The 26,327-nt window shown below is 49.5% G+C and overlaps 2 protein-coding genes across 2 annotated transcripts; both read left to right on the forward strand.

Moving 5' to 3' along the window:
- Positions 1-1,163: 1,163 nt before the first annotated feature.
- Positions 1,164-9,753, forward strand: gramd2b (GRAM domain containing 2B). Its single transcript, XM_030104940.1, has 14 exons — positions 1,164-1,255; positions 2,126-2,254; positions 2,947-3,034; positions 3,474-3,543; positions 3,829-3,932; positions 4,545-4,640; positions 4,754-4,825; positions 5,114-5,203; positions 7,048-7,150; positions 7,998-8,140; positions 8,245-8,312; positions 8,417-8,518; positions 8,846-8,924; positions 9,712-9,753. The coding sequence occupies exons 1-14, from the start codon at positions 1,164-1,166 to the stop codon at positions 9,751-9,753; spliced, it is 1,278 nt and encodes a 425-aa protein (XP_029960800.1).
- Positions 9,754-12,171: 2,418 nt separating this feature from the next.
- LOC115397784 (solute carrier family 12 member 2-like) lies at positions 12,172-25,386 on the forward strand. The gene is made up of 26 exons (XM_030104242.1): positions 12,172-12,683; positions 13,707-13,829; positions 14,244-14,319; positions 14,729-14,824; positions 15,121-15,260; positions 15,335-15,445; positions 15,973-16,081; positions 16,170-16,297; positions 16,946-17,030; positions 17,192-17,340; positions 20,099-20,206; positions 20,424-20,547; positions 20,626-20,727; positions 20,961-21,116; positions 21,201-21,300; positions 22,253-22,364; positions 22,435-22,575; positions 22,746-22,852; positions 23,140-23,219; positions 23,353-23,493; positions 23,580-23,693; positions 23,972-24,083; positions 24,162-24,248; positions 24,435-24,570; positions 24,761-24,828; positions 25,239-25,386. Exons 1-26 carry the CDS (start codon positions 12,204-12,206, stop codon positions 25,372-25,374), a joined length of 3,321 nt encoding a protein of 1,106 aa, XP_029960102.1. The 5' UTR covers positions 12,172-12,203; the 3' UTR covers positions 25,375-25,386.
- Positions 25,387-26,327: the final 941 nt, after the last annotated feature.

The raw sequence follows: 26,327 nt of genomic DNA on the forward strand, positions 1-26,327 counted from the left end.
TCTTGCCAGAAACGGAACATGTTTGTTGACATCCGAGCTCGCGGTTCTCACCAGTCAGCGATTTTATGTAGAGGACAGAGCGAGTGAGGAGTCAGACGTACAGAGGCTCCCGAAAACCGCTCAGCACTGTTTGTGTTTCAAAGTGCAACATTTGTCTGACAGTCGCTGAGAGGGGGCTAAAGTTTGTCCGTCAGTAAACACACACACACACACACACACACACACACACACACACACACACGTCTTTTCAGGTTTGTCCCGGCCTTCTCTTCTTTCTAGGTCAGTCACAGAGTCCACATGTGGTGTACATATCAGAGCGAGGGTTCAGTTCTCGTTGGAGGAGAAAATGGGTTGTTGAGTCATTTTAACCATGTGAACCATCGCTGTCACTCGACCACCTCTTTGCTTTTGCCTGTAGCTTGCTCCAGGTTATTGTGGCTGACAGTGGAGGGTGCCGTGTGATCAAAGCATCTACAAACCCATAATCCTCCTGGTGGCTTCATGACTTGGATGCCGAGCTTTGTCTTGGGAACGGCGCCTGCAGCGGTCAGAACTGATTCCAATGTTCATGATGTGGGAGTTGCAAAGCAGAGAGCCGACCCATGTGTCCATGCTGACCCGTGTCCGCAGGTTAGGGTTCGGTAACCCCGACCCAAACATCCCCAGCACAGCTGCAGAGGCTCGGTCCAAAGCTTTCTTGATTGAACAAAGAACGACACGTAGAGAAAGCCTGGTGGTGAGGTTAGGGTTGGAAGGCTCTACCAGGAACATTCGCTGTCTGAAATACTGACAGCGCGGCGGCATCGCGCTCTGGCATCGCGCTCTGGCATCGATTCAGCTTCTGTTCCTACATAAACTGAGAAAGTCGAAGTCATATTGTAAAAGCACCTGCAACAAGTGCAGCTCGGAAGCTTTACTCTCCAAACAGCTGATTAGAATGTTACCGATCAAAGATTATATTAGATCCCTCTCCCTCTCTCTCTCTCTCTCTCTCTCTTTCTCTCTCTCTCACACACACACACACACACCCGTGCCCTGCAGCCTGATTGGCTGAGACATGTGAGCAGGTGAGCGAGCCGGCCGGGGATCGGGCTAGGCGGTCAGGTCCTGTTTCACTCGTCACGGCGGCGGTCGGGACTCGGGACGGGCGAGCATCCGGCTCGATGGCCAAGCAGAGCAGGAGCCAGCCGGGGCTGCAGGAGGATGGCAGGGGAGGTAGCAGAGGGAGCTCCAGGCATGAAGACAGACATTACCAGTGAGTGTGTGACTGACGAGACGCCCGTCGGCTGTCTGGTGGTTGGAAGGACCTGTAGGTCGGCTGAGTTCCAGTTTCTCACATTTAGGAGTAACGGCTGAAGCCTCCGATCCTTCTGCTTCACTCTCAGCGTTTCATGACACTAAAGATCACCAGGTGACCGTGGACTGATCCGTGAGCTGTGAAACAGGCTCAGTTTTCAGTCTGCAGCTGTTGCATGAGCGCTTTACAGCCACTGTGAAGGCGTTGAGGAGCGGCGGCGACTCCGTGTTCAGGAGCCTGCTGATGGATGAGTTCGTTGGGCGTTGGAGACCATGCCTTCTGACAGGGGAAACACTCAGGATCGTCTTTATAAAGGTTTGCGAGGAAAATGATTAGCTCAGTGCTGTGAGTTTACGACTTGGTGATTCGGGCTGGACTGACCTTCAGTTCCCCGGCGTCTGGAGCAGGCACCTTGCTTTCTCTGCTATGTTGGGTTTGCACACATGTGAATAAGTAAAGCGGCGGAGGAAAGCGGGAGCGGCGTTTGGACACGGGAACGGAGGGCGGATGTTGGAAAAGCTGCGGCTGACAGACCAGACATCTTCTACGTCGTATCAAAGGAAGGCGGGAAACAGTCAGATCAAATAGCTGCAGGTACTTTTTTAACGCAGGTGTCAAAATACGGGACTCCACAAGGGTCCGTGCGAGTTCCCCGAGACGCTGTCGTGGGAAAACATTGTTGTAAAAAGAAAAAATAGAAAAAAGAATCCCTTTCAGCATGTTTAGAAGAATCTTGACTCAGACTCTCCCTGTGGAGAGAGGCCGAGCTGCCAGGCGGTTCTCCCTCCAGGTACCGTCACCGTCAGCGCTCTGTCCTTGTGTTCTCAGCTCCGATGTGGAGAACCTGCTGGAGGAGCGCCAGAGGAACGGCAGGATGGCGAGCGAGCTCCTGCAGGAGGAGCGGGACCAGGAGGAGCAGCGGGAGCAGGCCGGCCGCAAGAAACCCGCCTTAGTCCGGTAAACACAGGCTGATTTCTGACCGGGGGGGGGGCGTGAAGCAGGAGTCTCAGAGGGTCTGACAGGGTCTGACAGGATCTGACAGGGTCTGACAGGGTCTGACAGGGTCTAACAGGGCCTGACAGGGTCTGACAGGGTCTGACAGGGTCTGACTGGGTCTGACAGGGTCTAACAGGGTCTAACAGGGCCTGACAGGGTCTAACAGGGTCTGACTGAGTCTGACTGGGTCTGACAGGATCTGACAGGGTCTGACTGGGTCTGACTGGGTCTGATAGGGTCTGATAGGGTCTGACAGGGCCTGACAGGGTCTGACAGGGTCTGACAGGGCCTGACAGGGTCTGACGGGGTCTGACTGGGTCTGACAGGCCAGCCACCTGATAGAAAACCTCACATCTTCATGTCAGGGACGCTCTGAAGAAGACCGCAGACGCAGTGGAAACATGTCATCTCCTAAAAAGCCGTCTCTGCTCATTTGTTTGAGTTTTGGTTGATTTTTCTGGTCATTTTCAGATGGGAAATATTTCCCAGTTTGGATGTTCTCAGTGACTTTCGGAGCCCAGTGTTTGCAGTTCAGCACGTTCCGTTGCTGAAACATGGAGTCAGGCTAACAGGCACCTCGGAGCAGATGGACGTCGACGGTGTAATAAATTTATTCTCCTCTTTATCTGGATTTATTCCTCTGTTGTCCGCAGGTCGAAGACCTTTGATCACTCTCTGCTGACTCAGGTCCAGACAGACTCTGACTCTAAGATAGAGAGGAAGAAGTCTCACTACAGCCAGGTGGGCGGTCATGATAAACATTTTATTACGACTATCAGTCTTATCACGCACTGTGTCAGATATCTGCTTTAATGCTAATCTGAAACTTCGGTGGTAAAAGGTCAACCAGGCTAATTGAAGCTCCAGAATAAACACTGCAGATGTGTAGAGTGTAACTACTGTCGGCTTTGTGTCTTATTCTTTAAACACACATTATCAGGGCCCGTTTACACGGCAAACGTTTCAGGTCCTGGTTCACTTTGTGGAGAAATCTGAAGAAGTCCAGCAGCTATAGGATCGCTTTTTATTCCAGGGAGGCTGAAGGTTTAACTTCAGAAACAGAACTTTATATAATTTGCTATTATGCGTGTGTGTGTGTGTGTGTGTGTGTGTGTGTGTGTGTGTGTGTGTGTGTGTGTGTGTGTGTGTGCATGTGTGTGTGTGGATCCTGGCGATGCAGATTTCCAAGAGCAACTGCCAGTACCACAAAATATTCAAGGAGATCAGCAAAGAGGAGCAGCTCCGTCAGAGTGAGTTCCGGCCCGTCCCGCCTAAATACTGAATGAGGGATCAGATAATACGCCACATCCGATACCCGTCGTCTGCTCAGCGCCTGATTATGATTTAATGTTACTGACATGATCACACAAGACTGAATCTGCTTCCTCAGGGGATCAAATTCCCTTCTAGTCCACTGTCAGCGTCCCTCTTTTCTACCTGTCAAAGTGGCTTTTCATTGGCAGAACTGTAGGTTTCTTGTGGACGCGGTTTGAAAGCTGCCTTCTCTAACTGGATGTTATTTACCTGTTGGTCAGCTTACACCTGCGCTCTGCAGAAAGACATCCTCTACCAGGGACGGATGTTTGTCTCCGATCACTGGATCTGCTTCCACTCGAAGGTGTTCGGCAAAGACACAAAGGTACAGAGAGCGCCGGGACAGACGGGAACACACCTGAAGCTCCGGCGTTACACAGCACTTTACGTTAGTAAAATCCACGATTCAATAACAAGACACTGGCACTGGAAAGAAAACTAGTTCCAGAGCTACATGCTAAAGAGTCTCAGAGCTTGACGGTACGTACAGGATAGCCTGTCGCACTCCCATCATTACCCGGTATCGGCTAGTGGCTAAGATACAGTGGCTAACACGATGCTTCCAGAGGCTCCGAGCACCGTGGCCGAGTAGACAGACACCCGAAACACAGCGAGAGCTTCATGTTCTCCCTTGAAATGGTTGCTAAATGTGGAGTTAGCGGAGGAAACGTCTCACCTCAGCCGAAGGCTGAGCTGATCTGACCTCCTCTCAAACGGCTCTTAAAGCAGCTTCACGTCTCATGAAGAACTGAGAAACCCCGCGCAAGCATCCAAAACAAAATGTGCAGCATCGAAGCGAGCGCTGCTTTACACCTGCGTCACACTCGGCGTTTCCCATGAGCACCTCAGCTTCCGGGAGGTCTGTCGTCTGTCGGAAGCTCACGGTAAACCTGGACAGTAAACGTCTGAACCGCCGTCCTGCTGTTGATGTGCTCAGATTGCCATCCCTGTGGTCTCCGTCATCAACATCAAGAAGACCAAGACCGCCATCCTGGTGCCAAACGCTCTGGTGGTCGCCACAGCAAATGACAGAGTGAGAGAGAGAGAGAGCCACAGTAATGCTGTCACTAACACCCAAGAATTCTGTTTGCTTGTCTGAGTGGGAAAGACAAAGTGAAGGAGACGCTGGTGTTGCTGTCGTTGCAGTATATGTTTGTGTCCCTGCTGTCCAGAGATAACACCTACAAGTTCCTCATGTCGATGTGTCTGCACCTGGAGGTAAGCCCCACTCCCAGCATTCAGCAGGAGCAGAGACCGGGGTGTGTCTGGAAGAGGCTCTGATGCTCCTGACTCTGAATGTGAATGGGTCATGTGACATGCATGGCTCACTGTCAGGGAGGTGTGCGTCTCTGGGAACGGCCAGTTGAAGCAAGCGAAACACGAGTTGTGTCAAGAAGTGATGTTGAGAAGGATGAAGCCTGATTTCATTCCGCTGATGAGTGGAAGGTGTGAGTGAGGGTTTGCAGGCGCCTGCTGTCAGTGTGTGTGTGTGCGGTGTGTGTCCAGGAGAAGAGTCCCTGCAGCAGCCCCGTCCCGTCCTCCGCCGACAGCAGCTTCAGAGCCCAGAGGACGCTTCACTCCCCGACATTCCCCCGGGTGAGGGACGCGTCTTCAAGGGAGCGTTCGCCAAACCGAGCAGCGAAGGCTGGGTCGAAAACTATCGCTCATCCATCATCCATTCATCCATCCATCATTCATCCATACATCATTCATCCATTCATTGTCCATTCATTGTCCATCCTTCCATCCATCCATCACTCATCCATCATCCATCCATCATCCATCCATCCATCATCCGTCCATCATCCATTAATCCATACATCCATCCATACATCATCTATCCATCTTCCATCATTAATACATCATCCCTCATTCATCCATACATCCATCATTCATCCATCATCCATCCATCCATCATCGATCCATCCATCATCCATCCATACATCCATTCATCATCCATCCTTCCATCCATCATCCATTAATCCATACATCCATCCATTCATCACCTATCCATCTTCCATCATTAATACATCCATCCCTCATCCATCATCCATCCATCCATACATCATCCCTCATTCATCAATACATCTATCCATCATCTATCCATCATCCATCCATACATCTAACCATCCATTCAGCTATTCATTCATCCATCCTTCCATACATCCATCCATCCATACATACATCCATACATCCATCATCCATCCATCATCCATTAATCATCCATTAATCCATACATCCATCCATACATCATCTATCCATCATACATCCATCCCTCATCCACCCATTATCCATCAGTCCATCCATCCATCCAAGCATCATCCCTCCAACCATCATCCATCCATCCATTCATCATGCATCCATTCATCCATCCATCCATCATCCATCCATACATCCATTCATCATCCATCATCCATCCATCCATTCATCCATACATCCATTCGTTCATCCATCCTTCCATCCATCATCCATTAATCCATACATCCATCCATTCATCATCTATCCATCTTCCATCATTAATACATCCATCCCTCATCCATCATCCATCCATCCATACATCATCCCTCATTCATCAATACATCCATCCATCATCTATCCATCCTCCATTAATACATACATCATCCATCCATACATTTAACCATCCATTCAGCTATTCATTCATCCATCCTTCCATACATCCATCCATCCATACATACATCCATACATCCATCATCCATCCATCATCCATTAATCATCCATTAATCCATACATCCATCCATACATCATCTATCCATCATACATCCATCCCTCATCCACCCATTATCCATCAGTCCATCCATCCATCCAAGCATCATCCCTCCAACCATCATCCATCCATCCATTCATCATGCATCCATTCATCCATCCATCCATCATCCATCCATACATCCATTCATCATCCATCATCCATCCATCCATTCATCCATACATCCATTCGTTCATCCATCCTTCCATCCATCATCCATTAATCCATACATCCATCCATTCATCATCTATCCATCTTCCATCATTAATACATCCATCCCTCATCCATCATCCATCCATCCATACATCATCCCTCATTCATCAATACATCCATCCATCATCTATCCATCCTCCATTAATACATACATCATCCATCCATACATTTAACCATCCATTCAGCTATTCATTCATCCATCCTTCCATACATCCATCCATCCATACATACATCCATACATCCATCATCCATCCCCCATCCACCCATTATCCATCAGTCCATCCATCCATCCATGCATCATCCCTCCAACCATCATCCATCCATCCATTCATCATGCATCCATTCATCCATCCATCCATCATTCATCCATGGATCCATCCAGTCTAAAAGCAGGTTGCTCGTCGTTCACAGGACTTCACTAACGTGTGTGTGTGTGTGTGTGTGTGTGTGTGTGTGTGTCCAGGGTGAGTTCAGTGGCCTGGATGGATCCGTCAAGCAGAGGAGAGAGGAGCTGGAGGAGAGCAGCAGCTCCGACTCTCAGGCGCCGGACTACGACAAGATGGCAGGTACGAGTCGGACTGATCCAGACGCAGGTTTGGATCGACAGAGAGGTCCGGAGATCTGGACCTCCGCACCTCCGCACCATCGCACACTGCTGTCCGCCGCCACGGCAGTCTGTAGACCACACTGGACCCAGTGCTTCTGTGTGAAAGAGGCATCAGGGAACGATTCCTGGAGAGAATGGAAAAAACCTTTGTCTCATTTTGACTTCTGTTCACATGACAGTTTGTCTTGGAAACACCAGGAAGCCGTCACTGTGAAAATGCTCGGGGCACATCTCCAAGCTGACGGCAGAAATACTGCTCCCAGTCTTCGCCCTGGTCCTGGTCCTGGTCCTGGTCCTGTGCTCCACAGGTGTTGTGAATAGTAGCTCTGCACATGTTGAATAGATGAACAAAAGGGACGGTGTTCTCCTCCAGAGTGTTGGACTCCACCCATTTCCTAAAGTGAGTCCACCTGTAGACTTGGTGAAATCGGTGGAGTCTAACGTGCTCTTGCTTGGTTGGGACAAAAACCAGCAGCCACTGCGGCTCTTTCAGGACCCTGTGGAGTACCGCTGGTTTAGAGTGTACTGCACCACCAGGTTGGATTGTTGTTACAGTGACTGTCAACTCTGAAACTACCAAGTCCAGGAGATTCTGGACTGGATCCAGGACCACAATCAGGAGAATATGGACTGAAAGTCATGACACTCTGGAGAAAAACATTGTTCTTATTGTCATCTACTGAGCAGAAGTACTGTTCACTCCAGCCATGGAGGGCAGGACCAGGACCAGGATCAGGACCAGGATCAGGACCAATCACAATGTTTCCTCCAGGATCACCTCCAGGTTCACCGTTTGTCCTCTGCAGAGTTTCCTGTTCCTCCTTTCCTGGAGGCGCTGAAGCACCAAGACAGCGTGTCCACTCAGGAAAACATGAAGCACCAGCACAAAGCGAAGACCCAGCATTCCAAGCAGCAGAGCTCAGACGGCAAGCAGCACGACGCTCGCCACGCTCGTAAGATGATCCAAACCACTTCCCACGATAAGGGAACCAGGAGAGAACTAAGTAAAAACATAAAGTATCAAACAAACGGTTGTGTTTTGTGTCCTCAGAGGTGGAGCTGGACCCCAGAACCCCGCGGTCCGTTTCCCTCAACACTCTGCTCTTCATCTACATGTTTCTGTACGTCTGAAACTCAGATTCAGATCCAGAGCTGAGTGATGCGGTGAATCTTGAGCGTCCGACCTCTCACACTCTGGATGTCTGATGTGTGTGTCTCTCCTCAGAGTGTGTGTCCTGGTCCTGTCCTCCTGCTACCTGGCCTTCAGGATCATTTCACTGGAGCAGAGGCTGACCACTCTGAGCTCCATCGACGTTTCCAGCCAGGAGTGAGTTTGGACCACAGTCACACTGCCAGAAATGATTACTGCAATAATGAACACACACACACACACAGACACACACAGATACACACACTCACAAATTCAGAGATGAGACGTGAGTCACAGTTGAGTGCAGACGGTGAGCAGTAACTCCTCTCAGCCTGGATCTCCAGCTGTGTGAGTGACATGAACGTTGATTCATGTGAGGAACCGTCAGATCTGCAGATCCATGAAGGTCTGGGCGTGTGTGTGTGTGTGTGTGTGTGTGTGTGTGTGTGTGTGTGTGTGTGAGTGTGTGTGTGTGTGTGTGTGTTCTGTCTGTTGTCCCAGAAGTGACGTCCTGAGGACTGCTGAGGTGGACGCGGAGCTGCTGTCGGAGCTTCTCACCATCAACCTCATGAAGCTGGAGAAGGTTGGTCCACCTTGGTGTTCTGTCCGTATGAGTGTGTGTGTGTGTGTGTGTGTGTGTGTGTGTGTGTGTGTGTTTAGAGTGCCGTTACCAGGTAACATTCACCAGGTTGTATCGGGGAGTTTTAATCTGTCCTCTGTGCAGTATGGAATCAGACACTGATTGGTAGATCTCTGTTGAAAATAATCTTTTTAAAGAATGATCTTTGTTTTTATTGCTTTTCTTTTTTTCCCTTTGTTTTTTTTTTCAAATGATCAAGCCGACCCTGTATTTATTGGTGACTTTGTTGAGCTCCACCTGCGTGAGTTCCCTCCCTGAAGGGTTGGGAGGTCCTGCTCTCTGTGCACGCTAAAGCGACACGGTCTGAAGTGTAACCAGACGCCAGCTGCCATTAATCAAACATTCATGGTCAGTGATCTGCCGATCAGCAGACGTCATGTGAAAGCAGAGCGGCGTTCTCGGCCGCCAGTCGAACGTCAGCGGCAGCCGAGCGGCGCTCGTGGCGTCTGAACGGAGAGGAGACCTGCACCGTCAGCGAGCCGGTCCCTGTGCAGCCCTTCTGCCAACAAGTGTTCTATGTGCAAATTATAATTCCAAAAGCACATTTAAAAAAACAGTTCTGCTTTATTCCAACACTTTACTTGTCTTTATTTTGTCCACTGTTGCTCTAAGACTTGACTTTATCCTCTTTTTTATTCAGTATCAACACTGGATGTGGGATTATTTTCAACTTCTAGTCACTATATCAACCTTCTTCATAATTAAGTGAAAAAACATTTTTTCCTTTCAGGTGCAGAGAAACCTGCAGAGGCTGCTGGAAGACACAGCCTGAAGCTCTGGAAGCTGCACTTCTCTGTGGACGTGGATTATTGTAGTTGGTGTTACAAACTGATGCAGATGTTTCTGACCGGCGCCCTCAGGCCTGCTGAGGCTGGAGAAGAGGAGCGCTCCTCATGTTCACTGCCGTCTCATTGCAGCTGATGGAGGTGTGCACAGTTTTCTCCATAAAGAGGAGGAAGCGTTCCCATTACGCCCTGGTGTGGCTTCAGCTAACAATCAGCTGTTTCCAACCAGTTTCTCATGATGGAAGTATTGTGGTGCGGCGTTCCGCCTCCGTCAGGATTCACCGACGGACGGAGCTCAGCCTTCAGCAGCAGCACAGCGGGAGGCGATGGAGCATCCTGATCAAACAGGAACCGGCTTCGTTTTCACAATGCTGTTGTGTAAATTCAAACTTTCTCTGGAAGAAAACTAAAAAAATGAAGCCTTTTCACTTGAGATGTTATCGTGTAAACGGGGTCTGACTGTAAATGCGACCCTGAGATGCTGAAACTCCTCTGAAAGCCAGAGAGACTGTCTGAAACACACAGAAACCTGTGAGTGTGTGAACATGTTGATGAAATGATTGCATGTGTAAAAGCTGTGGTCCATGCTGTCATCTTCCGTATGGCCACTGGATGGCGCTGAAGCGTTCAGTGGTTTCCTGTCTTGTTTCTCTGGACCTGGAATATCATGGTTCCAGTCGCTCCAGTCGACGGCGGCTGTGATTCTGTGAAGCTGAAGAGACTCGGAGATGATTTCATTTCATGTCTGGAGAGTGACGTTCAGCTGGGGAATAAAGTTTTGTTTTTGATGCTGTGTTTTCTGACTGACCCTGAAATGCCAAATCCATTCAGAGGCCTTGAAATGTGAAGATGGTTCCCTTGACTGTCATATTCCTGCTGCAGGTCTTCAGACTCAGGTTCCACCTGGACATCTAGAACCTGAAGCCACACACACATCCACACCGACAGGACATTTATCATCACCAGCTAAGCTCACACACACATTTTGAACTGTGGGAGGAAGCGAGGATACCTGGAGAACACACACTGAGGCACAACGACCTATGACCTTCTCACTGTGAGGTCAGAGTGCAGCCCACTGCACCACCATGGCCATTTTCCTGCTCTAAAACATTTCCTATCCAATTTTAAATTAGGTACTATTTTTTACATGTGAAGATGAAGGAGTCCTCTGGTTGTCCCTGGATCACTCAGGGGCGTTGTTGGCATACACACTCGAACTGCGCGAAGGGGAACATAGCAGCTTCAACAACCTCCACAGTCAGAAAACAAACACTGCACTTTCTTGTAGCCGTGTGTCTCACTGAGACAGGCTCAGTCTTGAAGGAGGTGAATGAACTCTCCAAAGTGAAAAGCAGTTCATCTTCAGTTTTGGAGGGAAGTGCTGTGAGTCTGGCGACGCCGTCGCCAGTTTATCGTTAATGGAAGTTCAGCTACCAATAGACAAAACGTTTTAGGGAATAGGTAATTCGCCCAAAGAAAACAGAACATCTCTGAGTGTCAGGACAATGAAGAGGACGTCTCAGAGGCTGGCACTCCTCAGCCTACCTGACTTTTAACCCGGACAAAAACCGACTGGGTCAGTCTGATTTCCCCCCAGTAATCCCAGCTTGGTGTAGCGCCGCATTTTAGCCTCTTTTGTCCATTTTTCGAAACACAGACGCTGTAAACTACAGACAAACGAGCTCCTGGAGGACATTAAATAAAGGCCTTCGTCTTCTGGATTTATCCTTCATGTCCTGGTTCTTGTTCTACAACTCATCGTCAGCAGGGTCAAAGTAACCCGGCTCGCCGCGGTCTAAACCGGCTCATGCATGGAATCCACTGCACGTCAAGTTCCATCTGAGATCTGCGAGAAGAGCCTGTCTTCCATAAATACAGCGAGGAAGTTTATCAGCTGCAGCAAATACTAACTATTAAAACTGCGAGTCTCTGACTGATGGATTCAAACGCATTGTTCACTGTTCGACTGTCGCATCGAGAACCGAGACAAAGAGAGCTGCTGTTGTTCGCTATGCTAATGCCGGGGCAGCTGCCTCCCCTCATGCGTATCTTGGCCTGTGTGAATGTCTCAGTATGTCACCAGCACCGATGACAAATGTCTTTGTTTCAAAGGAACGCACACACACACACACACACACACACACACACACACACACACACACACACACACACACTGACAGGGGAGACGTGGTGTCCTTTACGCACGCCCGTGGCTGTGCGTCCTGGGCTTCCAGCTCTGAGCGTGGTCCAGAGAGCAGCAGAGGAGTAAATGAGTGCAGGTCTTCTCTCTTCACGTACCACTGGGACCGCGGACTGTGAGCCCGTTCTGGACCGGTCGCCGTTCTCAATGCTCCACCGGGACTCTGGACCACTTGCTTAGTCGTAGTTCTCCCTCAGGGCGCCTCTGTCTTCCTGATCGTCCACCATCGCAGGCATGTCGGGCCAGAAACCGCCGTCAAGAACCGACAGCTCAGGTCAGATCCGCTTCCAGGTGGACGTGGTGACGGAGGGGTCAGCTCCGGCTCCGGCTCCGGCTCCGGCTCCGGCTCCGGCTCTGGCTCCGGCTCCAGGCCTCAGTGATGGATCCAAACCCCCCGAGGAGTCCAAAGGCCGCTTCAGGGTGGTGGGCTTCTTGGACTCGGGCGCTCTGGGCAGTGCCGCGGACATCGGCCTCCCGCCCGACGTCTTCCACGAGCCGGACGCCACCAAAAGCGACTCGGTCAGCCTGCACTCGACCGGCACGGGCCAGACGCACATCTCCGACACGCACTCCAACACGTACTACATGAGGACCTTCGGACACAACACCATCGACGCAGTGCCCAACATCGACTTCTACCGGCAGACCGCCGCGCCCTTCGGGGAGAAGCTGACCCGACCGTCGCTGTCCGAGCTCCACGACGAACTCGACAAAGTAACGTTCACACTTTCATTTGCAACCTAAGCCAAAGAAAATAGTGACGTACAGGAGTCACACTTATGAGATATACAAGTAAACAATTATAAATAGGCCATTATTAATAAATGACACCAAGAGAAATATTTGTTATGGGAACTTTTGGCTTGTTTGAGCTCCAGAGAGAGATTTTTACTTTGAGGCAGCAGCAGCTCAGACGTTCAGTGTGCGGTCTCTCCATCCTCACTCCATCCTTTCAGGGTCTCTCGTCTTCTGTAGCCTACAGACAGTTTAATTTCTTCCATCCACTTATCGTATTTACGAAAGTTTTATCCTCATAAAATATATTTTTTTAGGTTTTGAATTGAAAATAAGAGAGGACTTTCAAAAGTGTTTTAAAATGAGTCGTACATTGAGTAACTAAATAATTACAGCCTAAAACGTCAGCTTTTCACGAGCGATCGGTTTCTTGCTTCTCAAACCAAACTTTTCAAAGCATGGAGCTTGATTGCTAGAATTATGAAAAAGGAATTCATATAGGAAGCATCAATACCAGGATCAGGTATCGGGTCCCACATGCAGAACCGATTTCTGAAACGATCCCCAACACAGCGTGAAGAGTAACACGTAGCGTCATGCCTCAACAACACCGTCGCTCGTTAGCTTAACTGCTCAGCATGTAGCTCTGAGCCTCGCTACGTGCTACATGCTAAAGAGTTTCAGGGAGGAGAGTTCTGCTCTTCCAGTCGGGATGAGGGGACAGGAGCAGAGACGGACAGACTGAGGGATTCAGACCCTGATTCATGCAGAGCAGCGATTTTCATTCAATTCTCTAAATGGGCCTCAACATTTCTAAGAAGGCAGGATGAGTCTGAGCTCTCTGCTTAGTTTACTACAGATCACATACATTTAATGAAGTTCAAACCAGGTCCAAGAGGCTTCTCTCCTTCAGCTAACGTCTAAATGAGTCTTCTGAAGTGACCGGGCTCATTGCGCCTGGTCTTGGTCTGATTGTGCGTCTCTGCTGTGGATGTTTGTCAGGAGCCCTTCGAGGAGGGCCTGGCTAACGGCGAGGAGCCGTCTGCAGCGGAGGAGAGCGCCGCCATGGCCGCCAAGAAGGTTCACGGAGGAACAGTCAAGTTCGGCTGGGTCAAGGGAGTTCTGGTTGGTTCCCTTCTGACTCCACACTGTGGCGCCATTCTGCCAAAAAAAGAGACCAAAACAAAGAGACGACGCCATGATGGGAATATGACAGGACTTTACTGACCGCTGGACACCAGCAGTAATGACGAGACCCCGCTGTCCCGGTGGACTGTTATTGACATTACAGGTCTGGTGAAAGAGGACTGAACCGAAAGAGAAGGTCCACCCAGTCGCCTTCGACTTGACTTGATGTTTATTGGTTGAAAAAGCAGATAATGAACATGACAGGTCTGGAAGTAAAAGACTGCAAACATGCCTGAACCCCGAGGCACCGGAACACACCAGTGACTGGAGGACTCTGTGTGTGTGTGTGTGTGTGTGTGTGTGTGTGTGTGTGTGTGTGTGTGTGTGTGTGTGTGTGTGTGTGTTTTGCAGATCCGCTGCATGCTGAATATCTGGGGAGTGATGCTGTTCATCAGAATGTCCTGGATCGTGGGACAGGCTGGAATTGGTAGGTTTCTCAGATTAACTCCTCTCCTGTGAGGTAGAATGAAACGTTGTTAGCATTCATTAGGAAACAGTTTTAGCCTCAAAAGCAGGTTATCCACGGCACGACGGTGAAATACTCCCAACAGCCCCGTTCCATTCAAATAAACCCACATTCAGCCAAAACTGGAATATTAAGATGAGGAGGGACAATCAACAGGGAAGGTTCGCTTATCACTGAGTGGTTGATCTCTTGAATTATTGATTAGTACTTTTAGGCCACAATTATTTGAGTAAATAGGTCGAAATGAGACGTTTTCTTGGCCTTTGAGGCCTGTACGTCCTGTTTACGACTGAGCACTCAGACAGTCGATGGCTGAACTTCCCGGGGATCTTTGTGGAGTAACGTTTCCTGGCTTTGTCTTTCCAAACAGGACTAACTATCGCCATCATTCTGATGGCTACTCTGGTCACCACCATCACTGGCCTGTCCACCTCCGCCATAGCGACCAACGGCTTCGTACGAGGAGGTGAGACGCCGGCAGCCTGATTCTGTCTTCATGAGAGCCGGGTTCATTAGAATCTCTCAGCTATGCTCAAAGGAACTTGTAGGTTCCTCGTAGGTGCTGCAGTTTTATTTGCTGGTACTTTCCAGTCGTTTGGCCTCTGCAGAAGCAGAGATCCCACAGTAACACGTTTCTCCATGTTAGATATCTGAAGAACGCCGTCCGGGCTTCAGTCCCTGAGCTTGGTGCCTTCTGGCAGACATTCTGCTCATCTCACCAAATGTGAATGAATGAGGCCGATGTTTTACCGTTCTGTCCAGGAGGGGCGTACTACCTGATCTCCAGGAGTCTGGGGCCGGAGTTCGGAGGCTCCATCGGTCTCATCTTCGCCTTTGCGAACGCCGTGGCGGTGGCCATGTACGTCGTGGGCTTCGCCGAGACGGTGGTCGAGATGCTCAATGTAAGAGACGCGTCACCGCAGACCCTCCGGATCCCCCGGTGGACTGGCCCGTCACCCGATGCTCCTGTTTTCAGGACGTTGACGCCTTGATGACCGACGAGCTCAACGACATCCGCATCGTCGGGACGCTGACGGTCATCCTGCTGCTGGGCATTTCTGTGGCGGGGATGGAGTGGGAAGCCAAGGTGATCGAATCACGACTCGAACAAGTGACGTCCAAACATGCCAGTAGTACAAATATGAAATACAGGAACACGCATGCTGATTTTAAAAGTAGAGCATTATATCATTAAACTTACAAGATATTAAATTATCTTTATTGTTGGCTTCCATTTAACTGAAAACATTCCTCTCCTGTCTTCTCTGGTCCAACATGAAGCAAACATCGCTGGTATTTCTTACTTATTAACATGATGTGAATTTTTCAGGGCCGTACCGATACTGACACCGATACCAGTACTGGGTACCAGGTTCAATACTGCAGGGAGCTAAGATCCCTGATAACACCCTTCAGTGACAAACTTCAGCAAAAGTGGATCTGAGACTGATAAATGTTCGTTATTGGAGTCGTTTTTAAAGGGAAACTGTCGATTAGTAATATAGTCAAGAACAGAAGACAAAACAGTGCACGAAGATCTCAGATAAACGAGCTGGCCGCCACCGAGACGTGCTTCTGTTCCGTGATATCAGATCCTGTCTCCCCGTCCTCCAGGCTCAGATCGTGCTCCTGGTCATCCTGCTGGCGGCCATCGCTAACTACTTCATCGGAACCTTCATGCCGACGGAAAGCAAAGAGCCCAAAGGATTCTTCGGTTACCACAGTCAGTCTGAGCTCCGCCCACTTTGACACCACCGTCCGACATTTTGTCATTTCCATGTGTTTCTCTGTTTGGCTGCTTCTCCCCACAGCCGCCATCCTGATCGAGAACTTTGGTCCAGACTTCAGAGACGACGAGAGTTTCTTCTCGGTCTTCGCCATTTTCTTCCCGGCCGCCACGGGGATCTTAGCTGGAGCCAACATCTCGGGAGACCTCACCGTGGGTTCCGCTTCCTGTCTAACATGACGTCCGGCCTCGTTTTAGCTCCCAGACACCCTCAGCAGAACCAAAGCCTGGCCTTTGCACTCGAGCACATGTAAACAGGCCGTCAGTGAGGAAGCAAAAGCGTGACACCAAATCACAAGAAGACCAGCTGCTTGTTCCATTCCAGGGCAGAAAACAGCCCGCTAAGGTCCAGTCCTGTGTTTTCTGCAGCACCGTACAGACGACAGATATCTCAGATTTCTTTCTTTAATCTGGTAGTCTAAAAGAAAAAAATCAAATGTCTTTATAATTGAGAAACAAAAGAAGAATGCAAGCAGTGAGTTTGTTGAGTTCTGCAGTATTATTACTGTATCTCTACCTGCGTTCACTCATTTCGCTTCTTTCTTTTAAGGAGAAGTTCCAGCTGCATGCAGTTCTTTAATCTCCATTATCTCGCTTTGTTTCAACATGATTTTATTGTCATTGCATCAGAAATGATGAGACAAAAACAAAAATACAGAGGAAACCAAAGCAACGATTCACACATTGAGCTAACTGGAGGCTAATTTTTAACATTCCAGCCGAGCGCTCTGCTGCAGCTGTTTCAGGACGGCGTTTTCAGAAGACGTGATTGTGTTGGATAATCAATGTGTTGGTGTCCAGGACCCTCAGTCTGCCATCCCGAAAGGCACCCTGCTGGCCATCCTCATCACCGGACTCACCTACGTGGCCGTGGCCTTCTCCACAGGTTGGGACTCTTCCCCTGTTATTCAGTTATTCAGTTCCTGCTTCCTGCAGGTCGGTAAAGCATTTAGAACAGGGGTTGATACTGAGTTCAGACTGCCGTCAGGGACATCCGTCAGGGATGGGGTGATCACCTCTTTTCCCATGTTGCTGTGCGTCCTTCAGGCTCCTGCATCGTCAGAGACGCGACCGGCGACCACAACGACACGGTGAGCGACACGGTGAACTGCACCGACGCCGCCTGCACGCTGGGATACGACTTCTCCATCTGCAAGGAGGGCGGCTGCCAGTACGGCCTGATGAACGACTTCCAGGTCAGCCCGGCTCACTGTCTGCCGCCCAGACGTGGACACAGCAGGCCCAACGGGATTCTGGGTGCTGAAGGAATAACCGCCTGGATTATGGGCTAGCTATCACACAAAAACCATCAATTCAAAATGCTGTTGTGTGAATAGAGCCTCGTTTAGCAGCTGGTTTCAGACTCCAGAATCCAGACTTTTAACCATTTCTCCATCTTGGCGGGTTTGAGGGCTTCAGACTTGCTGTGAGGCTCAGAGAGGTTCAGGAATCTGACTTCCAGAAAGGTGGGCCCGGCGGCGGCGGAGGCTGACGTCGGTCCACACACTCGCAGCCATTGTTCCGGGTGGAAGCGTGCTCGCTGGCGGCGGCGATGCCGTGTCGGGATACAGCTCCGTCCTGTTTCCCGTCATCACCGTGGACGGACCGGCGGCGGTGGGCCTCCACAGCGTCATGTGACGGAGCCGCCACTGGCTGAGACCACTGCTTAGGGTCATTTCAACCTACAAACGTCGTGTCTCGTCCACGTTTCCGCTGGTTGAGTTGCTGGTTGAGTTACTGGTTGAGTTGCTGGTGTCTTCCTCCTCCTCTGGATGTTCTATCAGAACGTCGTCTCCAGTCTGTCCCACTGTGGTCGTTAAAGAATCTCCGGACCGTTCCCTCCCTGTGAGCCTGCAGGCCATGCTGCTGCCGAACGGCGCCACCTGGTTTTTGTTGGGTTCTATGTGGAACCTGTGAGGAGAACGAGCTGCACCCGATACTGCTGTGGAAGCATGATATTTTATATTATATTTATATTCTCTTTGCATGAATTTTCACATGGGGCTGTCAGAGTCAGTCATGTTAATCGCAATTAATTCATGAAATGCCGTCAAAAGATTCATTTTTAATCGTGATGAATCGCAGAAATAGGACCAGGGTCAGCGATTGGCTCAAAGAACAGAAACTGAAAACTAAGAACTCAGACACTTCTGAATCTCATGGCTGAAGAATTTGGGTTTATACAGATCTGGACTGTTTTATGTTCTTTACTGTTGTGTTGGTCATAAAGTTCTAATTTCTCTCCAGTGTTTCTCCTCACCTGCTTTCTATCATTTTAAGTTAGAATTAGTTTGTTTTATAAACCAACTGTGGATTTACGTGATATAAATCGCTGAATGACTATGAAACTCATTTACATCCTGGCATTATTGACTCAGTTGTCTCATCACCGGTAATCGTTTCTGGGTGAGACACACGAATGTATGAGGGCCGTACGAGACAGAATTCACTGTGGCCTTGACACACACACACACACACACACACACACACACACACACACACACACACACATAATATATGTATATATTATATATGCCCCTCATAATATACAGTGCAGGATCATTTATGTATTGATTCATTAGAGTGTATATTCACAGTATATTCATAAATACTAAGCACACACACTCACATGCATGCATACATACATAAATGCACACACACACACACACATACCTGCATGTATAAATGCTCATACACACTAATGCGACGTCCCACCGTGTCTCTGTTTCAGTGAAAGAAACGTTTGGTTTTGGTCACAGCGATGAAAGAAGTGAGAAAGTTTAGATCAGATGTGAGGATTATTTACACATGTGCAGCTTGCTGCAGACCGATGTTACGCGATGCTGTAATCCTGGTTCTGCGTGTGTGTGTGTGCGTGTGTATGTGTGTGTGTGTGTGTGTGTGAGACCGAGCCGTTGTCAAAGTGCATCAGAGATAATAGTGACTGTTGTCTCGAGTCACAAGGTCTCCGATGGTCAGAGATGAATGCGAGCATTGACAATATCCACCTACACACACACACACACACACACACACACACACACACACACACACACACACACACACAGCTCAGTGACACTGATAGCTCTGACTCTGAGCTCCTCTCGTGGTGCCGTTGGCTGAGATGTAGCGACAGCAACTTTTCTCTCAGATCTGAACGTTCTCATCCTGTTTGTGGGAAAAACTCTTGTCGTGGTTCTATCATGAATGTGAGCTTTGTGAGTGTTTTTATACTTCATGTTCGCTCTGTTATGCTGGAGAATGACTGAAGTGGGACAGACTGAGACCTGTGTCCTGTGGTGTCCAGCAGGAGGCAGCAGAACGGAGGTTCTGCTGCTGGAAGGTTCCACACTGATCTGCTCTTCAACAGGAGCTTCTCGGCATAAAGCTCGTCTTGATAACATGGTTTCTGACTTGATTTTATTTTATTTTCAGTACAGACACCTGATATTGCTGGACCTGACTGTGGGACAGAAAGACAGGAAGACGGACAGAGAGAGAAGGAAACAAGCGGAGTGTAGAGAAGGAAGAGAGCAAAGGTTCCAGCATCCTCCAGTTAGAACCCACACTCTAGAACCAAGAACATCCTACGGACTGTAGTTAGAGAACATAGCTGGTAGTGAAGCTGAGGATCCAGGTGTCAAATTACAAAGCAGGTCCTCAGGAGAGACCTGATCCAGAGAGCCTTTAGTCTAACAGCCCACAAGACGACAAGGGGACCGAGTCCACAAGCAGAACATGAACAGGGATTAAAGATCGGCCTGATAATGACCTCTGACCTCTGAGAAGACCTGACACAGACCAGAAAGGCCCTCAGGGCCCCAACGGATGCAATTTAAATAAGAGGGCTGGTCACTTTGGTCAAGTCCGTTAGAAATGGGACCCAAAGGCGTATGTCCTGCTGGTGAGCTCAGTGCAGTGTGAAGAGTGTGTGTGTGTCTGTGTGTCGTCCAGGTCATGAGTTTGGTGTCGGGCTTCGGGCCTCTCATCACTGCAGGGATTTTCTCGGCGACTCTGTCTTCAGCTCTGGCATCGCTGGTCAGCGCCCCCAAAGTCTTCCAGGTCAGTCACCGACCGTCTGCTGTTTGGCGCTCTCTGCTTTCAGAAACTCTGCTCCTGTCTTCAGCTGGACAACAGCAGCGGTTTATAACGGACAGAAAGAAGACAACAAAGAGGGACTGAAGAGAAAACTTGTTTTTTTTAACTAAAACAAAATGAGACAGAGGCCGTTTGTGACCTGAGTTTCAGACGCTGGCTGATCACGCCGGTTTGTTTTCAGGCTCTCTGTAAAGACAACATCTATCCGGGGCTGAGCGTGTTTGCAAAGGGTTATGGGAAGAACAACGAGCCTCTGCGTGGCTACTTGTTGACCTTCTTCATCGGCCTGGCCTTCATCCTCATCGGTAAGCCTTCGACTCCCCATCGAGCGGCGGAATGATGAACCCACTGTGACCTTTGACCTCTGGGCTGTTCTCCGCCAGCCGAGCTGAACATCATCGCTCCCATCATCTCCAACTTCTTCCTGGCCTCCTACGCTCTCATCAACTTCTCCGTCTTCCACTCCTCCCTCGCCAACTCTCCAGGTAAACTCTCTGCCCGCTACCTCGACTCTCAGGGATGTTTGTAGCATAACAGGAACGTCGATGCATCGATGCGCATTTCTACATGAAAGTTCATATATGTAATGCATGTCAGTTCATCCCGCCCTCCATCGCCCCATCAGCCCGGGGACGGTTGCTCTGAAAGATGTTGACGAACCCTCGAGTCACTCGATGTTCCATCGGCTGTGTTCATCTGATCCCACCTCTCACCACAGGGTGGCGCCCCAGCTTCAAGTACTACAACATGTGGGTGTCCCTGGCTGGAGCCATCCTGTGCTGTGTGGTCATGTTCGTCATCAACTGGTGGGCCGCCCTCGTCACGCTGCTGATCGTCCTGGCGCTCTACATCTACGTCGGGTACAAGAAACCTGGTGAGAGCCCGAGACTCAAAGACGCCTCGCTGGCGAGCGACCTCTCCGCCCTGTCACTGATTCTCTGACGCCGTTCCCCCGCAGATGTGAACTGGGGTTCGTCGACTCAGGCTCTGATCTACAACCAGGCTCTGACTCACTGCCTGAACCTCACCGGGGTCGAGGAGCACATCAAGAACTTCAGGTCAGTGCAAACACGCCTTACGATTCTGCACAGGACGATCCCTCACTCGTTTACCTTTTCAACACACAGTGAAAGCAGAAGTCCTGCAGCAGCTGCTGAAAAAATGGACTTCTTTACACTTTGCGTCTGATAAGGTTCTCATGGGGATTAGCACAGGTTGATCATCATGCTGAGGCAGACCTTTGCTGATCCAGCTGGATTTTGCTCCGTATGTCACACAGGCAGATGAACAATTCAATTCAATTCATCTTTATTTATACAGCGGCACATACAACACAGTCAGTGCTGGACTCATTCACACAGAAGAGAAGAACCAACAATTCCACATGAGCCTCTGTGGAAATGGAAAACTTCTTTTAAAAGGAAGAGACCTGCGGAACCAGACTGGGCCTCTTACCATGCTGTGCTCTAAAAATGAGAACTGACAATATAAACTGTATTCTAAATTTCACCCGGACCAGTGAAGAGAAGCAGGACTGGAGTAAAGTGGAACTTCATTTAGTGCCTGTTAAAAGTCTTCAGCAGCATTTTGTTCCGTCCGGAGGTGACCAGATCTTTTTAATGAAATCAAAAGGAACTGGTTTAAAACCACTAAAGACTTGAGAAGATCCACTGAAAACACTGAACACAAGCAGACCCCCACACAGGGATGGGTACCGTTCACATTTGAGCCAATCCGGTACCAATACCTTGCTTTGTTGACATGCTAGCTACAGACATCATCCATGCTGCATTCAGGTCCAGCATGGAAAATTGCCAACTCTTCCACTCCCTCACAGTCACAGGGATGCTTTTAGTTACTGAAACATGGAACCGTTTGTACATGAATCGGTACTTTGTAGCACCGACGGAATTCAGTCGATCCCTGTAAGCGTACCGAACCCAGTACCCACCCGTCTCTGTGAACCAGCCGTCGTCTGACCCTGTGCCTGTGTGAAACCGATTCTTTCAGGCCGCAGTGTTTGGTCCTGGTCGGATATCCGAACTCTCGTCCGGCGCTGGTCCAGCTGGTTCATTCCTTCACCAAGAACGTCAGTCTCATGGTGTGCGGTCACGTCAGGACGGTAGGTACAGCCGGAGCCGCCGCACACCGTCTGGCCTGAGGGTCTGACCGCCGCCCTCCTCCTGCCGCAGGTCACCCGGCGGCCAAACTTCAAGGAGCTGTCGCAGGACTACGCTCGCTGTCAGCGCTGGCTGAACAAAAAGCGCATCAAGTCCTTCTACGCTCCTGTTTTCGCTGACAACCTGAGGCATGGAGCCCAGCTGCTTCTTCAGGTACAGAAGACACCATAAAACACGGTTTTCCTGAACTTGTGAGAAGATTTTAGAATGACCAGAATCAATAGATTTCATTTATTAGTGCAATAAATCCTATCCACCCAGACCATGGTGGATTCAGTGGTGGTATGAGGATTTGACACTAATGGAGTGGATTTCTCTTCCAGGCCGTTGGTTTAGGTCGGCTGAAGCCCAACACACTGGTCATGGGTTTCAAGAACAACTGGAGCGAAGGAAACATGAGGGATCTGGAGAATTACATCAACACTATACAGTGAGGACTCCTGGTTTAGTAAAGAACCCAATTCAATGTTCTGCTCAAAAGTAGGGAAGCACCGACACTAAAGCACGAGCACCAGTATGAGCACCAACCTTTAGCTGCCTGCTGACGCTGGTTGTAACTCACTTGTCAGTACTGCTGACAGATGTAATGCTCACTGGGTCATGTCAGGCGGCGTTGAACCCCGTACCGGACGCTGGCGTCGGTATCGCTGTTTCCCTCTTCGAACCTGTGACCAGCTGTCCACGTTTTCAGACTGATGGTTTGCTTTTGACTTGCAGCGACGCCTTCGACCTGCAGTTTGGAGTGGTGATCCTCCGCCTGCAGGACGGACTGGACGTCTCCCACATTCAGGGGCAAGGTAGCTGTCCGTCCGTCCCTCCCTCTGTCTGGAACCTGGGGATTTTTGCTTCTTTCACACTGTGAAACACCTCATACCTCCACCCACTGCCCCCACCCTCCCCTCTCCACCACCCGCCCCGTCGTGTGTGCAGATGAGCTGCTGTCGTCCCACGAGAAGCCGCCGGTGGACAGTAAGGACCAGCTCATCTCTGTCAGTCCAGTCAGAGATTCTGACGCCGACTCCTGTCTTTCAAAGACCACCAACAATCAGACAAGTCCGCTCATCACGAAAGGTAAGGAGCAAACAGAGGAGGGCGGTGGGAAAACAACCTGCTTCGCCGTTCAGCGATCGGGACGAGTTCCACGTCTTCTGCTGCAGAGACCAAGTCTCCTCTGAGCCTGACGGACCAGCGCCTGCTGGAGAGCAGCCAGCAGTTCAAGAAGAAGCAGGGCAAAGGGACCATCGACGTGTGGTGGCTGTTTGACGATGGAGGTCAGTTGTTTCAGACTGAGAGTATGGCCGAACCCCAAAATAAAAATCATTGATGTAGCGGTGCTGCTTCGTAATCGTCCACTGTCATTTCTTTTCCTGTTAAATAGTTCATTCCAAACTTAACAGATGCATTTGTGCAATCACTACTAGATTTTCCTCCGACGTACCACTACCACTTATTCACAGGACGAGTACAGCTGCTGTTCTGGAGCGACTGGTCGATACCAGTACTTGTTGAAATTTGAGTTCATAGCATGTATGCCTGTGTTTGTTTGCAGGTCTCACCTTGCTGATTCCCTACCTGCTGACCAACAGGAGCAAATGGGGCGACTGCAGGATCCGCGTCTTCATCGGGGGGAAGATCAACCGCATTGACCATGACCGCCGGGCGTGAGTCCGAGCCGCTGCAGCTCTAGTTCCCAGTACTGTGGAGAGAGAGTTGACTCGTTCCTGCCTCTGTCGCTCCAGGATGGCCACGCTGCTCAGCAGGTTCAGGATCGACTTCTCAGACATCAACGTTCTGGGAGACATCAACACCAAGCCCAAGAAGCACAAGTAAGACCTCTGGTGGCGCCTGCTGGAGTCAGTGCTCTAGTGAAAACGTTGGACTGGGTGTTTGTGGAAGGGCTCTGAGTACGCTCTGGATTTCCAATTTTAATTATTTCTTCATAGATATGATCAGTCAAAATTTCCTGGTCAGAGGAGCAGGTCTCGGAGCATGTGTGTGTTTTTCTCTGTCAGTAAACTGACTTTTAAGGAACTGATCGAGCCGTACAGGCTGAAGGAGGACGACATGGAGCAGGAGGCGGCGGAGAGGCTGAAGGCCCAGGAGCCCTGGAGGATCACCGACAACGAGCTGGAGCTCTACAAGGCCAAGGTTCGCCCTCGCACCCAGACCACGAGTGTGTGTGTGTTTGTTTGTGTGTGTATGTGTGTGTGTGTGTGTGTGTGTGTGTGTGTGTGTGTGTGTGTGTGTGTGTGTGTGTGTGTGTGTGTGTGTGTGTGTGTGTGTGTTGGGACAGCGTTGTGTGTCTGTGGTTCACGTCTCCGTGCTGTTCGGCCTGCAGAGCAACCGCCAGATCAGGCTGAACGAGCTGCTGAAGGAACACTCCAACTCAGCCAAGCTCATCGTCATGTAAGGAGCGTTCTCTCACCGTCCACGCCTCCTTCTGACCCGACTCTCACCGCACTTCACCAAGGAAGCATCACATTCCAACTTTATGTTTCTGTTTTTACACAAAAAAATTCTTTATTTTCCAGCATCCTTATCATAGTAATCTGAAATTTAAGTAGCTAAAGTCTCAACACATCTATGCACACACATGCAAATGTAAATAACACATGTGTACATATGGTCAGATATGATAAATACATGCATACCTCATTTTCACATTTCCATTAATTCCTTTGAACAGTTTGTGTGAACGGATGTTTGCTTGACAGGTGATGTAAAGTGATCTTAATGTAAATCGAGGGTTCAGGACGTAATTTCCGGTTAACTTCATCTTCAATGATTATACTTTGTGTGTGTGTGTGTGTGTGTAGGAGCATGCCTTTGGCCAGGAAGGGTACGGTGTCGAGCGCCCTGTACATGTGTTGGCTGGAAACGCTGACTAAAGACGTCCCGCCGCTGCTGCTGGTCCGAGGAAACCACCAGAGCGTCCTGACGTTTTATTCCTGAGAGGAACACACACGGTGGTCTCTGTGTACATTTCTTCCAGCCTCACGCCTCTCGTTGACAGAAGAAGGGAACAGTTTCAGCCGCGGCTTGTTAACGTTGCTGCAGTGAAACAGGAAGTCGACGTTGGCGTTATTTAGCGGTGGCCGGGTTCAGCTGCATCGTCACATTAACCAGACCGCTTTACTTCATCCTTAACAATAATGGGCTGCTTAGTCCTTTCTGTGTGTCTCTTTTGTGACATTAACTGAAGCCAGTACTAAGTTATGAAAGTTAATTTTACTTTTGGAAGCATCGATTTCAGAATAAGAGCCTGTTTTTTGTCCCTGGTTTTCATACAGGAAGCATCTGCACATCTGGTTACTTTATTTTGTACAGTCTTTGTATTAAATCATTAACACAGTCCAGTCACTTCTATTGTTTGTGAAGAATTTTGAATTGTTTGAAGACAATTTGTACTTTGAAGAGAAATGATGGTGAAACAAAAATACACACTCAAACAGGAGATGTGTGCCTCCCTTCATTATGGAACATTCTGGAAGCTAGAACGGTGAAAGACAGAGTTATTAGTTCAGACAGCAGCAGCATTTTATCATGTCTGTCTTGAACCAGTTCGATAAAGTTTGATTGAACCATGAAGAAGTGTGAGGTTTGATAGAACAGACTGAACAGGAACCATCAGCACAGTGACACCTAGAGGTCAGGGGTCAGCATCACCACAACAGAACAGCAGCAGGTTCTGACGGCAGAAACACAGCAGGAGAAGCACTCGGTCATTTTCTTCATGAGAGATCTTAACGTGTCAGCTTTCACATCATTCAACACGTTCAGAGGAGTCTCTGAGGAGGCTCTACCGGAGCGACTCTACCTCTACAGCTCCTCCAGAGCGACTCTACTTCTACGACTCCTCCAGAGCGACTCTACCTCTACGACTCCTTCAGAGCGACTCTACCTCT

The sequence above is a fragment of the Salarias fasciatus genome, chromosome 12 (genome assembly GCF_902148845.1).
Source record: "Salarias fasciatus chromosome 12, fSalaFa1.1, whole genome shotgun sequence".
In the NCBI taxonomy this organism is placed as follows: Eukaryota; Metazoa; Chordata; class Actinopteri; order Blenniiformes; family Blenniidae; genus Salarias; species Salarias fasciatus.